Source organism: Gigantopelta aegis, chromosome 6 (assembly GCF_016097555.1).
Source record: "Gigantopelta aegis isolate Gae_Host chromosome 6, Gae_host_genome, whole genome shotgun sequence".
NCBI classification, from domain to species: Eukaryota; Metazoa; Mollusca; class Gastropoda; order Neomphalida; family Peltospiridae; genus Gigantopelta; species Gigantopelta aegis.
The window spans coordinates 72,050,978-72,063,166 of record NC_054704.1 but is presented as its reverse complement, the minus strand read 5'-3'; the positions used below and the strand labels follow the sequence as shown (position 1 = coordinate 72,063,166).

The 12,189-nt window shown below is 37.6% G+C and overlaps 1 protein-coding gene across 1 annotated transcript; it reads left to right on the top strand.

The window, feature by feature from the left end:
- The first annotated feature begins 10,754 nt into the window (after window positions 1–10,754).
- Window positions 10,755–11,207, top strand: LOC121374710 (beta-1,3-galactosyl-O-glycosyl-glycoprotein beta-1,6-N-acetylglucosaminyltransferase 4-like). The gene has a single exon (XM_041501816.1). It carries the CDS (start codon window positions 10,755–10,757, stop codon window positions 11,205–11,207), a length of 453 nt encoding a protein of 150 aa, XP_041357750.1.
- The last annotated feature ends 982 nt before the right edge of the window (window positions 11,208–12,189 follow it).

Below are 12,189 nucleotides of genomic sequence, written 5' to 3'. Positions count from 1 at the left end.
AGTAACATAAATTCAGCTATCTGATACAACCCAGTTAAATGTTAAAAATCTACATCAGCTACCATGCACATTCACTAAAGCATAATCATAACTGTACGTTTCGTCTAGTTAATAATGCTACCAGTTATACACATGAACATCTAGTCTAGCTAATAATGCTATCAGTTATACATTGCTATAAGTTATACATTTACGCATATACATCAATGATATTACCATTAAAACAGTTTTTGACTAGGGGGAGGAGGGATGGTAAATTCTTCTTAATAATCGCTGGTTTCGTGGTTTAAAATTTAAATGTTCACTTGTTAGCCTAGTCCTGGCGAGAGGAATTGCCAGGGGAGATCACCCCATATAACATTATTCCAAGTTGGTAACAAAATGCGGACTGTTTCATTAACGTGCTAAAATGCGGATTTTTCTCAAGTGTAATTGACAGGTTGAATGGTGCATTTGCCATAAATTGTTTTATTTGCAATAAATACTGTTTTATGTCAGTATGCTGGAAAAGGTTGTGCTCCGTTTCATATACATACAATTAAACAAAAAATACCAACACTTGTCTGAATTGAAAAAGGCCATTTACTAATAATGACAGATAATGTAACAAATTATTCAGCTATTCACAAACTTTCACAATAATTCTTGCTGAACCATGAAAGATGGGGGTCAAAAAACCGCCACAGTGTTGTAAAACAACACCCCCCCCCCCCCCCCCATCCATGACCTTTTCCTATTATTTGTCTCTGATATTAAATAAGTGTATCAGGTTTTCCTTGTATAGAGCCCTATGCACCTCTATTTCCAACAAATGTGACCGAGGTCCATATCCCCAGGTCACTCTAGTTTGTAACTAATAATATAAAATTGAACGGATCCGACTATGTGACTATACATCAGCTAGTGAAGCCCTACAGCAAGTAATTTGTCATCGAGGCCCATGTCCCCAGAAAACAAAATTACTAGCATCTGCCTGTAGCTCTGCTATCCCTAAACATCCTGAACATGTTTATCAATTGAGCTGTAAACCTCTATTCTCAGATTATTAAAATCCCTATGACTACAGTAAATAATTACATGGTAATATGAATATAGCGATCAAGGCCCATGTCCCCAGACCTCTAAACATAGCACCATGGTGTCCAATGTTGTGCGACAATTTTAGTAATGTAGTTATCAATTAAGGTTTAATACAGGGATTCGAATGTACTTTTTAAATGCTTGGGAATGCCACCTTCCCATCAACTGGATTTTATTCTTCCGGAACCCCCATCATTGCTGCTGTAGTAGCCGCGCCAATTCGGAAGCTACGCCCTTTGTAACTGTCCGCGGCCCATGCAAGTGAGAGTTGGAGCTGTTTACTGAAACACTGTCGTGTTACTGGAGTACTGTCCATGAATGAAAACAAAGCTTCCGAAATACTTTGGTGTTTCCGTACTCCGACAAACTCCCACATAGCCCTGACTAGGCAGAACTGAGGGGTTGTGGTACATTCGTCCAATATAAGGATAGGGAGATGCTGCCCTGCACTGTGTTTAAATTTCTGCATGTGAATTTCTATTTTTTGGGGTACTGATGATGAACTAAAAGTGAATTTGATATCTGCCCGCGTTAAACAATTTCCTTTTGGTGGAACCTGTCCGGTGATTTCACCTACCCGCAGGAATGCGTGAAAAGCCAAAAGATACATTGCTCGTATCATGTATTTAATAAATTGTGACTTGCATGTGTGTTCTAAGGAAGACACTAACTTTTTCAGTATGTGTGGTGTAATGGGAAGACGGGAGTCACCCGATGAATCTAGTTTGGAAAATCCTTGCAAGGTTTTGCATACAATGAAATGTTGTGTGTTATCTGGGAATCCCCCTAGTTTGTGCATATAACCCAATGCAGAAATATAAGTTGAAACTGTGGATACAGCCAACTCTTTATGATAGCAGTTGGCAATAAATAATGTCAGTGTTTCCAGCGAGGAGGGAAAAACTGCCCTATGAGGGAAAAATTCTCTCATAAACTGCTTGAACACTGTGGAAGAATTTCGTGCGTGCGAGTGGTGTGCCCGTGTGTCATACAACTACTCTGGACCTACGTACTGGGTAAGCGACGAGGAGTGCGTGCCGCACGCTCGAACGCACGCGTGACCATGAAGGCGTTTACCACATAAATAATAGTTAAAATGAACAAGACAACAAGATGTCACTTTAAAGACGGGTTGTTATTGCATTGAAAACACAGGAATTTTATACATGAAATATTATGCAGATATCAACCAAAGTTATGAACTAAGAATACTATTAACACTAAACTATTGAAAACATATAGTTAACCAGTGATGTCAATTACAAGTATCACAGTTAAAAATCTATATTTATTTAAACAGCCAAAAGACTAGGCAGTCGCCCATTATCCATTGAATGTTCACAGTGACCGACTAACAACACCAGGAGACTAGACAATCGCCCATTATCTCAAGATGCTCTCAATGACCAGTTAATTAAAGAGTTATACACAAAAGAACTACAATATTTAACTACAGTTAATATTATATACACTTACATACACTTACAGATATTTATTTAAACAACCAAAAGACTAGGCAATCGCCCATTATCCATTGAATGTTCACAGTGACTGACTAACAACACCAGGAGACTAGACAATCGCCCATTATCTCAAGATGCTCTCAATGACCAGTTAATTAATTATCTATCCTAAATTTAATAAACAAGAAAGAGTAATTATTGAGTTGGATCCCAAAACTACTTTAAAGTAATTTAAATTGGATAACCTATTAATTTAGAAAGATTGCAAAGGAAGCTAAAGACAATCGTCTATTTACCTCTCAATGCTGTCCAAAATGTAAGAAAAATATTCAGTGAAACGTTATAACTGCGAAGTTTAGCTCGATCAGCTGATAGTTGTCAAAATTTGGATCCAACTGTTTACAACTGACGTAACAGTTCTATTTATACCCCAACATTGACGTCACTGGTCTTTTTTGAATCTCAAGTATGACGTCAAATATACTCTTGAGAAAAATACAATATGGTCTTACAATACACAACGGATACATAAATCAGCGAATATTTAAGCATATATTTCTAATATCAATATTATTTATAATCCATAACATTAATCAAAACAACAACATCGTTTTCACAGGTTAAGCAATAACACTACGGTTCCGGTCTATTAACCAACAGTGCTTTACAGCAAACCGGAAATAGTTCGTCTCGTGCATTTCCGCTCGCAAAGCAGACGACATTTAGCAAGAAATACTAAGTTTTTTATGAAATAACTCAAATATTAATATTCAGTTAAGTATTTACTGAACTATAATGATACATAATTTAATCACGGACATTGGCCTGTCCATCTACACGTTAATTACTTCAAATCATGGAAGAAATAAAAAGGTAAACATCAAGTTTCAACATAGCTGACCACGGTGAAACATTGAAATTTAATTTTAAAGGATCGTGCTCTTTGAAACAATTAATTTCACAACAAACACCACAAAAACATGCCTGTAAGCAGTTTGAGATGAAGGTGAGAGTGAAGCTTGTAACAAATTTGATGCCAAATGTTTTAAATGGCCAACATGATGTCCGGGACCCGGGTGGGATGCTCGTTCATATGTGGGAACCTGCACCTGAACTGCGCCACCTGTAATCGAGAAAGATGATCCGCGGCTACATTTTTTACTCCTGCAATGTGATGTGCTTTGAACATAATGTTAAACTGTAACAATTGCAAAATGAGCCTACGCATTAACTTCATGATAGTGGGATCTTTAGATGTTTGCTTGTTAATTATATGTACCACGGCCTGGTTGTCGGAATGAAATGTGACACATTTGTCTCTCAACTGGAAAGCCCATAATTCAACTGCTACCACTATAGGAAACATCTGTCTAACCGTTATATGATAAGACAACCACTTCTCTAACCCTGGTCCACTGAACCATTTTTTATGGAATAGCCCTCCAAATCCCAGATCGCTTGCATCAGTGTATAAAGACAGCGTGACCGATGATTCCCAAATGTCACTCAGAAATAATGCTTTCCCGTTGAAAACCTGAATGAACGATGACCATGCCTGCAGATCTGCTCTGGCCTCTTTGTTTATTCGTCTTTTATGGTATGGTTTCTTTAATCCAATTGTAAGATCAATTATGCGTCTTAAAAAGGGTCGGCCTGGAGAAACAACTGTGCACGCAAAATTTAGTAACCCAATTAGTGATTGCAATTCCTGCAAAGTAGCCTTTTTCTTAGCTTTAAAAACTGCCAAGGTGAATTTCAGTTTATCAATTTTTTCTTGCGGGAGTCGTAATTCCATAGCAATGGTATCCAGTTCCAGACCTAGAAATGTAATAGTAGTGGTTGGATATACTGCTTTTTCTGATTTAATTGGGACCCCGATATCTTGCGCCAAATTGATGAAGGCTTCCAAACTTTTCTGACACTTGTTGCTTTCTGTGGGCCCCACAAATAGAAAGTCATCTAATACATGAACACATGGATAAGGGGACAGTTTGTGTTCCACTATCCACTGTAAAGCTGAGCTAAATTGCTCAAATAGTTGGCAAGAGTAGCTAAGACCCATTGGAAGGGTCTTATCATAGTAAAATTGTCCGTCTATTGAAAACCCGAGGTGGTCATAATCTGTGGGGTTGATGGGGATAATCCGGAAGGCATTTTCAATGTCGGTTTTTGACAAAAGGTACCCTTTTCCCGCTTGTTTTATCAGTACAACTGCGTCATCAATAGTTTGGTAATGCACTGAACATTCACTTTGGGGAATGCCATCATTTATTGAGTGACCTACTGGAAACGAGATATGATGTATCACCCTGTATTCATTCTGCTGTTTTTTGGGGATTAAACCCAGAGGTGAGACCTGAAGGGTCGGAAAAGGAATATTTGAAAATGGACCTTCCACTCTACCGAGTTCAATTTCTGTATTTATTTTCTGCTTTAATACAGGTAAATTTTCCATTGCAGACTTCAAATTTTTGGACATTCTATGCCGACGGCTCCCCAAATAGGGAATATTAAAACCGAACTGGAAACCCAACATAAGGAAATCTTTTTTATCTTTTGGATACCCATTAAGCCAGTAGTTCAACCTGTCAAGTTTTACTGGAGTAACAATCTGGTTGCTCTCAATAACTACTGCTTCCTGGTGTTGGACTTGGCTTTTTCCCCATTTTCATTTTGGGCTGTTCCTGAACTTTTGAAACACCACTTTTTGGGGTATTTTCCCCACATTTTTGACAGCTGTGTGTAAAATTGCAGTGTTTGCCCCTGTTACACTTACCGGTATTGTTGTAAGTGTAGCAAACGCGTGTGCTGGTGATGGAACTGTGTGCATTTTTGGGATCACGAAAATTCCGAAATGGATGACCACCCCGTAATTTTGCACTTATGCCATTGGCTAATGCTTCTTGGTAGAGTTCCATATTTATCTGATCCCAAGGAAGCTGACCAGGGTTGGTTTCCCTCCACTGTCTGAAGTGTTTGTCATAACTTAAGGCTGCATAATCTGTAGCCTGCTTTGCCAAGGTTTGAATAGTTAAGGCATACTTCATGAGATGGCAGGCTTCAAAAGGATACTTTTGGCAGTAAATACCTACATATGTATGGAAAGCAGACAGCCACTGTGTTACAGACTCAAATCTGAAATGGGGGATTGATTGTTTTACAAATACCATTTGTCCCTGCTTTTCTACGAGTGAAAATTGCTGACTTGTACAACTTTTGTTGATCAACAATCCCAAATCAATGTATTCATTGGCCCAAATTTTTGCCTTTAGTTTGGCATCAATCCCTAAATCAAGAGGCTTACTTACACTTGTCAGCTCAAAATGTTGCGTACCTGAATCTGGACTGCTTTCGGGATTGACCAGGTCACCCAAAAGTGGTGTAAGATTTTGTATCGAAGGCGTCACGTGTTCGTCTCTTGCAAGAGGCACTGGACGAGTACCTGTGTGTTGTAGGGCATTAAGTACTGCCTCCGTAATAGTTGGTATGGCCACTTGGATACCCTGATTTATCTGCTCGGTAATAGACTGCGCAGATACCCCTGCAGTGCTATTACAGTCTGGCTCTATGTGGGCTTGCTGTGGCGTGACCGTTGCTCCTACTGTCACTGTTGAGTTTGCTAATCCCTCCACCGCACCTGGGGTCTTTTTCGTACGCTTATTTAGCAGTCTTTTCGATTTTTTAATAGGAGGTCCTTCCCTGTCAGCCATCTTGACCTAATAAGAATAAAACTAGGATATATCAAGACATTGATATGAGATTATTATTATTATTCTAACTGTTATGATGATAGAGTAATATTCAATTAACCACCATTGAAATTCCTACCTTATTTTATATATAAAATAATACAACACAGCAATTCCCATCTGTGCACTTATATATAAAATTATTATTACCTTATTTTATATATAAAATAATACAACACAGCAATTCCCATTTGTGCATTTATATATAAAATTATTATTATCTTATTTTATATATCAAATAATACAACACAGCAATTCCCATTTGTGCATTTATATATAAAATTTGTTCTAACATGCATGTGCACAGCTATTCCATTCTGTGCTTTTATTTCATCATGACATGTATAACACAGCAATTCCCCTCTGTGTATTAACATATAAATTAAAACTAATGTGCAGCAATTCCAATCTACACACTTCAATCTGCGCCGTCATTTTATATATAAACTAATACAACACCGTAATTTCCATCTGTGCATTTATATATAAATTCAGAACTGAGTGGCAGTTTAAACTACCTCTACACTTTTTATTAAGAACAAAACTAAAAAGTGTTTCCACTCTATGCTTTCTTCTTATACGTGTATACCACAATTTATATATAAACAATCAACAAGTGGATGACCAGAAGTGCCTTCATTTTTTATATAAAATAATACAACACAGCAATTCCCGTCTGTGCATTTATATATAAAATCAAGGATTGTGTCGTAATAACTCATTATTATTCTTATGATAGGTCTGCAATTGAAATGTGTCCATTAGTAATCCAACCATTACTGATCTTGTAGCTTAATTGTTGCTCAGTTGGCTAATTCTACAGTCCTTGTATGATGGCCCCCCGAATGTTTCTGAAATATTTCAAGAACCCATGATCATTGAAATGAACACCATCAGAGAAAACTGGAATAACACTGTGCTTCATTCCTTTTAAGTTCCAATAAAACATAGTGGTATGTTCCTTTAATTCGCTTTTTAAAGCAACATTAGCGCAAACAACAAGGTTGTTATAGCGCTCTGACGAAATATTCCTCGTTTTGAATCGTGGGAGCAACTGTAGAAGTGTCACTATTTATTCCGTACCGCCGTTTTAAAGTATCGAATACAACCACAAGACGTAGTATTATCTCTTGTGCTAGTTCAGCATCTGCATTTGGTGCATCTAAATCGTTGCCGGCTAACTGCACAATTATATGATCAGGGAGAAACATATTAATTTTCTGTTCCATCATAGCGATATGAAATCGACTGCCCACGCGTCCACCGCTAATTCCGAACATTTCTACGGTAGCGTCCAAATTAAAATTGACAAAATTGTTGTGTTTTTGAACGTATGTCTGCATTCGCCGCACGTAAGAACTCCCCAAAATCAATATTTTCGGCATTGCGTTAAGTAATTTACCACCTGTAGCCAAATTCTTGACTAAATTCTTCTTAATAATCGCTGGTTTCGTGGTTTAAAATTTAAATGTTCACTTGTTAGCCTAGTCCTGGCGAGAGGAATTGCCAGGGGAGATCACCCCATATAACATTATTCCAAGTTGGTAACAAAATGCGGACTGTTTCATTAACGTGCTAAAATGCGGATTTTTCTCAAGTGTAATTGACAGGTTGAATGGTGCATTTGCCATAAATTGTTTTATTTGCAATAAATACTGTTTTTGTGCCCCATCTCAAATATGTTAAAAAGAAGGGCTTAAAAGCTCTCTATATTTTCAAAGTTATTGGTAATACGGAATGGGGAGCAGACCGAAAGGTTATGCTCCGTTTGTATAGATATTTAGTTAGACCAAACATTGATTATGGATACATTGTGTATGGGTCAGCACGCAAGTCTTACTTGCAGATGCTAGATCCTATACACAACCAGGGACTTAGGCTTTGTCTTGGTGCATTTAGAACATCTCCTGTAGAGAGCTTGTACGTTTATGCACACGAATCCTGTTTGGGTGCTAGGCGTGCAAAGCTTTCTCTGCAGTATGCTACCAAGATTAAATCATTACCGAAATATCCAACACATGATGCGGTGTTTGATAACAAATATATGAAGTTGTTTGATGCAAGGCCAAATGCTATTCGTACATTTGGTCTTCGCATTCAGCGTTTTTTTTTATCGCTTTCCAACATTGATTTAACTGACACTTTGGAAACTCCTTCATATATTGTTTCACCACCTTGGTGTATTACACCACCTAAAATTGTGTTTGATCTTTCGCATCTGAAGAAAGATCGTACAGATGCTGTTGTTTATAAACAGTTTTTCATGGAAATTCAAGACAAGTACCGTGATTACATTCCTGTGTATACCGACGGATCACGGGATGGGAATTCTGTGGCTTGTGCTACATTTTTTTCCATCAGACACAATACTCTCCATGAGACTGCCTGACTCAGCATCGATCTTTTGTGCTGAAGTTTGGGCAGTCATTAAAGCCTTAGAAGAAATCAAAGATTCAATTGTATTCAAATTTATTATTTTTACCGACTCACTTTCGTGTCTCCAGGCTTTACGCAATGTGAAACTGGACCATCCCTTAATTGGGATGGTGATACGAAAGTGTGTCTTTTTATCTATTGCCAATAAAGATGTTGTATTTTGTTAGGTGCCCAGCCATGTTGGTATCAGGGGTAATGAAAAGGCAGATTCTGCTGCAAAGTCTGCTTTGGATTTGTCTTATGCCAGGGTTGGTGTACCGTATACTAATTTTAAATATAGTATTAACAAATTTATCTTTTCGACTTGGCAACATGATTGGGACGGTGCGGTTACGAACAAGCTTCATGCCATCAAGCCTGTCTTGGGAGAGTGGCAGTTCTCCTATAGACAGTGCCGGAAGGATGAGGTAGTATTGTGTCGTGCCCGCATCGGGCATACTTACTTGACCCATTCATTTATCATGAAGAAAGATCCTCCACCTCAGTGTGAGCATTGTCATTGTCGTCTGGCGGTACGACACATTTTGGTAGAGTGTAAGCATTTGTCAACAACTCGAAAAGATTTATTTGGCCAACATAATGTGATGGAATCATTTCGATTCCATCCAGAACTTATCATACAATTGTTACGTGATACTGACTTTTATTCTATATTTTAATTTTATATAACTGTGATATTTATATTTTTTGCACAGGTCTTTACACTGCGTGTTTTTATTTGACTACTGAATTTTTATATTGATGTTGATCATCACTTCATGTTTTCCATTTACCATAGTTCGACACCCAATAGCCGATGTATTTTTCGTGCTGGGGTGTCGTTAAACATTCATGCATTCATTAATAGTTATTTTAAAAATTTACTAGCCACAATTAAAAATTCATGAGCCCTACTTTAAAGGAACATTCCCGAGTTTGCTGCATTGCATGATGTTTCCAACTAATAAAATATTTCTACGATTAAACTTACATATTAAATATAATTTCTTGTTTGGAACATCAGTGTCTGTATATTCAATGTGTTTCTGGTCGTATTAATATTTATAAGAAGTCCAAACTGGATTTTGTCTTCAGATAATTTCGTACGTACGAAAAAATCTTTTTTAGGAAATAAAATGAAATTTAACCTTGTACAAATACTAGAACGATCACTAACACGTTTAAGATATAGCCACTAATATTGTATGCAGAAAAATATATTTGATATGTAATTACAGTCGTCAAAAAGTCTCTGTTAGTCGATAACATTTTTAAAATTGCAGCAAACTCAGGAATGTCCCTTTAAATTATACAATTTTACTACCAATAATAATTAGATATGTTGGGGAAGGAAATGTTGGGGCATGGTGCCTTGTTATTGTTATTTAATTGGAAATAAAGATATATTAATTTGTATATCCCGTAGACATAATAGTACATACCAGGTCAAGTGTATACATACTTTAGACTTCATTTTAAACCCACCCTATTTAAATATAAATTATGTATCAGAATTATATTGTAGCTAAAATATGGGACTAATTTCACAATATTTCACGTCCACATCATCTAATAATATTTTAGATAAATAGTTAAAATAAGTATATAATCGCAACCAGCGCTCAGCGTGGTTTTCTCTCTCTCTCTCTCTCTCTCTCTCTCTCTCTCTCTCTCTCTCTCTCTCTCTCTCTCTCTCTCTCTCTCTCTCTCTCTCTCTCTCTCTCTCTCTCTCTCTCTCTGTCTGTGTGTGGGGCATTTTTCGTCCTTTGCATTTAAGGAAATATGAATTATGGTTACTTTAAGTAAGAAAATACAGATCTGAGGGAGTTGCACGAATGGAACTCAGAGTAATCACCATATTCCTCATTATCGAGGTCATGGTGGCCAGTTATATGACCATCACGCTGGTGTACGTCAGATGGGAACCAAAGCGGCGAGTCCGTGACCAAAATGTTGGGAGAATCATCAACACCAGTGATCGTCACCAGAGACCAACTTCCCTATAGCCTACAGCATCGTGTTTCACACGGACATAGCTCAGGTTAACATGCTACTTAAAGCGATCTATCGACCCCAGAACCTGTACTGTCTACATTTGGACACGTACTCTGGCAATGATATTCGAAGTGCGGCAAAATCCTTAGCTGCTTGCTTCAATAATGTCTTCCTTGCCTCAAGGTCAGAGTACGTCACCTATGGGGGTTTCTCTCGTCTGCGCGCCGACATCAATTGCATGGAGGACCTACTTTCCAAGACACAGAAATGGAAGTACATGATTAACCTTCCTCGACAAGAATATCCCTTGAAAACTAATATAGAACTCGTAAAGATATTGAAAATTTACAATGGCTCCAACGACATTGAAGGCATCACAGGCAAAAGGATGTTGCCAATTCGCTATCAGTATAAGCAGGAGTATGTCTCCAGTAATTCGGGTAGAAGCTTGCTACTTGGCACCCGTGAACTGAAGGAGAAATCCCGTATAACATCACCATTGTGAAGGGAAGTGCGTATGGGGTGTTTTCCAGGGATTTTGTACAGTTTGTTGTTAAGACTAAACTATCGAAAGAGTTTCTACAGTGGTGCAAAGATATCTCTAGTCCTGACGAGTATTTGTGAGCTACGTTGCACCATAACACACATCTCGGAACACCTGGCGGATATTCAAGTAATATACATGCATTGTCCTTCATTTTAGAATAGGCAACTATTTTCCCAAAAGTGGTTGATCCGAGAAATGTAGGTTGTGTTTAAAATCTAGTTTCCTTCTTTCTTACTTTTCTTTTTCCTTTCTTTCTTTTTCTTTCTCTCTGTCTGTTTGTCTTTGTGAGTATGCATTCCCCCCCCCCGCTCGCCTGATTTGTAAATGGAATAAAAAAACATATTTAAAATAACCTGCAATGCATCTAAAAGCGTGTATAATAATCCCTAGACGTATGCCCTGACATCCATTTCCTATGTAACAGGTCGCAACCTTTCGTTATAAATGTCACGGGGATCCTATAATACCCGTAACTGAATAAAACACGATTATCCAAATATCTCTCCTAACTGTATATCTATTAGATATCGGGCAGTCCAATACCCGAGTAGCTCGGCTCTAGGTATGATCAGAGATAAGATCTTATATAAAGTATATATATGTAGCACGTTTAGTTCACTAGAAAACACAACAAAACACAATACACTTTGGAATTTGTATTAACACTACGCTGACAAATGTACTTGCCGCAGTAGTTAATTAACAACAACAATATAATAACAACCCAAAGCTAATCACTTAATTAGTTAATCACTAGGTGTCTAGTTTACACAATATTCTAATCACTTCACCGTGATACAACACTCACACGTGTGATAATTGAGAAACGCTGCCAGGGGAACTTAATTAATAAGGAATTACAACTCTATTCCTAACTGGTTAGTTTTTAATTAACCTTTAATTACTCATTCAGTAACCTTGTAATACAGAATTAATACTG